Source organism: Phycomyces blakesleeanus (genome assembly GCF_001638985.1).
Source record: "Phycomyces blakesleeanus NRRL 1555(-) unplaced genomic scaffold PHYBLscaffold_4, whole genome shotgun sequence".
Lineage (NCBI taxonomy): Eukaryota > Fungi > Mucoromycota > Mucoromycetes > Mucorales > Phycomycetaceae > Phycomyces > Phycomyces blakesleeanus.
Genome location: NW_017265137.1, coordinates 2923040 through 2929039, shown reverse-complemented (window position 1 = coordinate 2929039; position 6000 = coordinate 2923040). Strand labels below are relative to the sequence as shown.

At 37.3% G+C, this 6000-nt stretch overlaps 2 protein-coding genes across 2 annotated transcripts; one reads left to right on the top strand and one right to left on the bottom strand.

Annotated features, from left to right (window-relative positions):
• Positions 1-610: 610 nt before the first annotated feature.
• Positions 611-1794, top strand: PHYBLDRAFT_141976 (hypothetical protein; the record flags this gene model as incomplete). The annotated part of the gene is made up of 4 exons (XM_018430713.1): positions 611-928; positions 987-1292; positions 1372-1530; positions 1633-1794. The coding sequence occupies 4 exons, from the start codon at positions 611-613 to the stop codon at positions 1792-1794; spliced, it is 945 nt and encodes a 314-aa protein (XP_018296150.1).
• A 328-nt stretch (positions 1795-2122) lies between these two features.
• Positions 2123-4979, bottom strand: PHYBLDRAFT_164983 (hypothetical protein; the record flags this gene model as incomplete). The annotated part of the gene is made up of 5 exons (XM_018435126.1): positions 2123-3297; positions 4105-4431; positions 4497-4706; positions 4775-4799; positions 4911-4979. The coding sequence occupies 5 exons, from the start codon at positions 4977-4979 to the stop codon at positions 2123-2125; spliced, it is 1806 nt and encodes a 601-aa protein (XP_018296149.1).
• Between the last annotated feature and the right edge of the window lie 1021 nt (positions 4980-6000).

Below are 6000 nucleotides of genomic sequence, written 5' to 3'. Positions count from 1 at the left end.
TTAAAACAAAGAAAGTGCCTTACCATAAAACCTTGCGAGTGTAAAGAGTGAAGAGAGAGAAACAGAGAATACCTATGACAGACAAAAAAATTAATTCTTTTGTTCTTTGTAAAGAAGTATTTTGAACCAAAAACAATCTTACCAGAAAAATTTGCAAATATAACAAGAATTGAAAAGAGAGAGAAAAGAGGGAAATAACAAAAAACAAATAAAAAAAGTAAAAAAAAAATCTTAAAAAAAAAAGAAAAAAGTGTGTTTAAAACAAAAGACTAAAATGATTTCATCAAGTCCCAAAGCAATATGAAAGCCGATTTACATCTCAGTCATTACAAGAAGTATTAATAGAGATTCATATATCAAATATATTTTGAATATATATAATAATTATACCTTTCATATAATACACTTTCCCTTGCTCTTACTCTCTTGCTACTTACTACACTTATACTCCCAAATCAATACACTTGTTCTAACAATTCAAGTATGTAAACTTGATACGATTTATTTTTAATTAAATTTACATAAATTTAATTGTAGAATGACAGCAATAATAATAATATAATCTGAAACTAATCATTATAACCTTTCATTTTATTATATTCTGTAGACAATGACTAACACAAGACGTGAACGCGCAATTGCCCTTCGTCCTGTTGAGATTACCAATCAGCAGCTTATGGAAATACTTTCTACTGTGAGAGCTGATATGTCTACCGTAAAAGGACAGATCGGCAATGTTGAGCAAACTCTGACCAACATGAATGGCAGAATTGGCGTTCTTGCCACCACCAGCACCAACACCATCAGTGCCATAGATAGTTTGGCCAGAACTCCCCTTGCTGCTCCTGTGAGAGCCGAACTCACTGTTGCTGCACCTGTTGTCATCTCCAACCATGAGCCTACCCGTGAAGAATCTAATGCAGTTTATGTGAGTAACATATTATAAAATATTTTATCAATTCATTTTCTCATGATTTATTTATCAGGCTCATATTCACAACCTTATGTGGAAACGCAAGCTTAGCTTGAGAACGCCAGAAAATATCCTGGCCAACAACCTCAAGCCCAGATGGGATACAAATGTTGCTTTCAACAAATCTCCCAACAGGGAGATAGCCGAGAGACTTCTTTCTAACCTTGAGCACAGGTTTGGTTCCTCTAGTATGAGACGGAGTGACCTCCAAAAGAGGTTGCACACCAACTTCACTAGTAGAACCCGTCGTGAGAGAATGTCTGATGATGAGATAGCGGAAACAAACGCTCTTACACGAAGAGCAGCCCGTGCAGATGATGTGAGTATTATGCTAATATATATAGTTTATAGTTGAAAATTAAAAATAAAAATAACAAATTAACAAAACTTATTACTAGAATGAGTGTTGCCGTGTACTGGCCTACAAAGACAATAAGGAGGCAATTGATCTTGTAATGCTCAGAGACTGTGCCAACACTCTCCAAAAAGCAGTAATGTCAGATGGAGAGTCTGCTGATGAAATGGACGAGGATGGCATAAAACATGTCATTCATATTGTACAACCAGGCTGGAGAAGCGATGAGATAGATTAATTTGGAGTAATACATTTGTATTGGTGTATTATTATATTGAGTGAATTATTAACAAATGTATTTCAGTGCAACCGTTTCATTGCACTTGTTGACACTTATGCTGTCCAGGCCATGGGGTCAAGTGCTAATCAAAGGATCTGTAGGATCACTACTTGTGTGTCCAACTCAGCAGTCCCGGATAACATTAGCCCCAATTTTCCTCGGTGGGCTCTTAGAGATGGGCTCTAAATAAAAAAAATGTTTCTCTCTTTTTATCTACGTATTACTTTTTACATACACAATACTATCAATATATATAGGGAATTTGTTCTGTTTTTTTTTGTATAAGAAAAGAAAATTCAAGTGGGGGTTTTTTTTTATTTTAAGCATAAAGCTTTTTTGGCAAAGCAATTACTAACATCTTACTAACATTTCTACTTGTAGTAATCCTGGCTGTAGCAATCTCTAAAAAGATGCGGTGCACAGGTATAATGCAATGGCAACTATCAGGGGAGAAGGTGGGGAGAAAAAACTCAAGACCGTCATCCTCATGCGATCTATCAGAGGAAGTATTAAATCACTTGATATATGCGAATACATGTCGATGATCATGAACCATGCGAGTCAGGTGGAGATTGCTGTTAGAAGGGTGTGTAAAGGAGTGTGTGAAGAGATACTGTATTTGTCCAGCATAGGCTAGGGTATTTCTACCGTCACTACCAACAAACATTACATGGACAAGAGAACCACAACTAGCTGAACCGTTTTTACCACAGTACTGTTGACCAAGTAAGTCAATGAACTTCAACTTTGTGATTTCATTGTCAACAAAGGAGTTTGTGAGCGTGGCATATTGGTAACTGACAAGGTCGGGAAGATCATAGGATGTTTTGTAGTGCTGAAGCAGATGGGCATAGTCGGTTTCATCCATCAGTGATGATTTTTTTAGCTGAAGAGGAAAAGTCGAAGGAGGGAGAGGTTCGTTACCCTTTGGAGGAAGATGTGGGTTGGACGATGCTAGTAAGAATGATTGCAATCGGAATGGATGGGAGGAGAGAGTAATGACTGTGGTGGTAGGTGTGAATTTTGGAGAAAGCTTTGAGAGAATGTTGAAAAAGGGGACGTGGCTAGAACTTTTCAGAACAGCATTGGCATAGTCACCCTTGAATGCGTTTTGAACAAAACTTCTCATATATGTTGCCTCAAAACTATCTTTTCCATTTGTCTTTATATGCTTCAACAGGCCATTGTATCTCTCAAACCCAAAGAGCCAGTAACCATACACAGGTCCAAAATCACGAATGGTCTCGCAAAGGTGGAGGTGCAGGTGCATGTTGCAGGTGAGGATGGTGGGAGTGTAGAGTTCAGTAGCCTTTTTGCAAAACATTTCCAGATAGTCATGGGCACTGTTCACTTCATCAAATGTGATGCTTGGCTTGATAAGATAGCGGCATGCACGGACGAAATTCATCCAGTTGTTGTACATTTCAAATGGTAGAACACCATGCAGCAGAACAGGAGAATACACCAGTACCCAGGATTTCCAGTCGTCAGCTTTCATGTAAGGAAAGCCTTTTCCAATCTTCGATGTCAGCTTTGTATAATCCCTCGGAAGGACCATTGTCTCTGCGATTTTTTCCATGGCAGCAAACTCTTCGGCTCCAATCGTTTTCTTATCGACCCACTGGTCCATCATTCTCTTGGGCGTCCCCAGGAATAAATTATGCATGGGATCAATGATCGTTCCACATACTAGATCAAAGTATCCAAGGCGTTGCAACTGCGTCCATCGAACACCATATTTGACCTCCAGCTGGTGCCTTTCTGAGGGTGTACTTGCACTCTTCCACTCCTCAGCATGCAACCTGTTCTCTACACTGCTACGAATATTCCAAAGCAAATAATCGAATCCACTGAAGTCCACCTGATTTGTGTTGGGCAATCTGGGGAACTGGGTTGTACACTTGTAGCATGCACATGTACTATTGTGGGCTGTAAATCCACTTGTTTTCCTGGCAGCAGGGATGTCACACGCAACCATCAGCAAGGCAGCATGGACATTAGCACCAGAAGGGCACTCGTAGGTCGGGACTCGCATTCCAACATACAACTGCTTCATCTCATCTACCATGGGCTTGAAATAGTTATTTATCTCCTCGCATCTTGGCTCCTTGGGACCAGGCATCAAACCAACCAGAATTGTGTTCTCAGGCTTGAACCGTACCTCTTGAGGCAGATTATTTACAACCAAGTAAATTGCACCAGAAGAGTAACTAACTCCATCGAACGGCTGGAACCAGTCTATGTTGAGTGTCAACATCAATGAGCGAGGACAAGCAACAAACGAGACACCACTTGCATCCTTCAGCTCTTTCCATATTGCTCCATCGTATACATTGCACATAGTATCAACAATCTTAAGCTCCGTGTTCCAGTGACGGATTTGCTCTTCAAAATCAGGACGAAGGAAAAGAACAGACAAAGCTTGCTTGAGGGACTGGTACAAGTATGCTTGCTTTGATACCAGTGCACCTGAAGTTGACTCTTTCATCAACTTACAACCACAAGGAGAGCATGCACCAACATTTGTGAAAACACAATGGGGAGGTATGGACATGTTTTCTTCATAGATGCAATGGCAGTTTGGACATGACACAAATCGCTTGATGTCTTTGGTGATAGACAAAAAGCCAGTCATTTTATGTAGCCCAGCCAGACTTTTGGGAAGTTGGAAATCTTGTCCATAAATCTTCAAGAGCTCGTTGATGAACTCCATCAAGACAACAGAACCCTTATTGACCACGTAACGAGATGCAAACAGTACTGTAAAAGTAGCAATAAATCTGTGCACTGGATTCTCGGGCATACCAGAAGCAGCAAAAGGGTCTTTTTTTTAAAAAAAAAATTAACACACATTTTTTTTAGTTTTTTTTTATGTATTTAAAACTGACCCTCATTGTTAAACTCTTCAACATAAATCTCGGCAGTGTCTTCTTTGCCATTGTCATCACTGTCATTGTCATTGGTTGTGTCAGACTCATCACCATTGTAGTCATTATCAACAAAGACGTCATTGTCAAATGTTGAGATGGCATCCGAAATAGGTGAGTTGGCCTGACCGTCCATTGCTTCCACAGAATTGGATTGATATGTTGGGATTACTACAAATATGGAATATAATAGTTTATTATTAGTTTTTCTTCTGTGTTTCATATAAAAAATGTCTTACTTTCAGTATCTACTTCCATGCTTCTCTTTTCATCTATGTTTTTTAAAATAATAAAAAATATAAATAAAAGTGATTATTACTCGGTAGACAGATAACAGCACTGAATAAATTATACAACTCTTGAATATCTCAGTACCTTCAAATCTAGCTCTTTTATTATGACGCTGAGCAGTACGTCTCGGTACTCAGGAAACTCCTTGATCATTATTATTGCATCTGGTGCAGTGGCAATCAGTGTTGTGCATTTGAATAGAAGGAAACATAGTGTATGTATTTTGAATTATAAAATAAAAAAGGAAACAAGAGTTCTACAAATATTTCATTTGATATGATTTTATAGTAAACCAAAACGTATTTTTTATTTTATTTTTATTTTATTTTTATTTAAGCTAATAGAATACATCAAAACTACACCCCCAACTTGATGAAAAAAAATCCTGACATATCCACTATGATCCGACTACCTGGACAATATGTTAATTGTCCTTATTTTTCCAGTGGTACTTACTGTAATTAATTATTGGTCTTATTGATTTACTATAAGTAAAATAAATAAATTATTCATTTGTTCTTATAATAATAGCTGTTTTACTATAATAATAAAAATATGTTCTTAGATGTAATAAATCCAACAACCAAGTGTCTGAATCACCACAGTTTAGTTAAATATAATGAGAAAATAAGATACAACGTGTGGTTGTCTGAAGTTACTGTTGACAGAATAATGCTTTTTCGTTGTACTTATTGGTGTTTTGCTCTACAAACAGAAAAATTTCTTTCTATTCAGCCTCAGCTGTCGTCGGAAAATCAAAAAAAAATAATAGAATATAATTTTTCTAGAATTACAAAGAATTCTGCAACATCACCACACTGCTGGACAACCAAAATTTTGTTAACTGCCAACCATTTTTACAACACTCTGTATCAACAGTGACGCGTGATGTGTTTGTTTGTTGTGGATTATAACAGTATCACTTGGCAAATAAATGTAATGTGAATTATGAAATACAAAAAGAAGAATACAATAAGAATGGAAAAGAATGGGTAATTTAACAGGTAAGAATTTGTGACAGACAGGTAGAAAAAATAGGGAGAAGATTAAAATGGAAATTGTGACAACGACAAAGTCTGAGAAAGACAGAAAGGGGAAAACAAGGAAACAAAATATATCAAAATTGACAGACAACACTCCAAAGAACAAGGACACTATGTATGAATGAAGAATA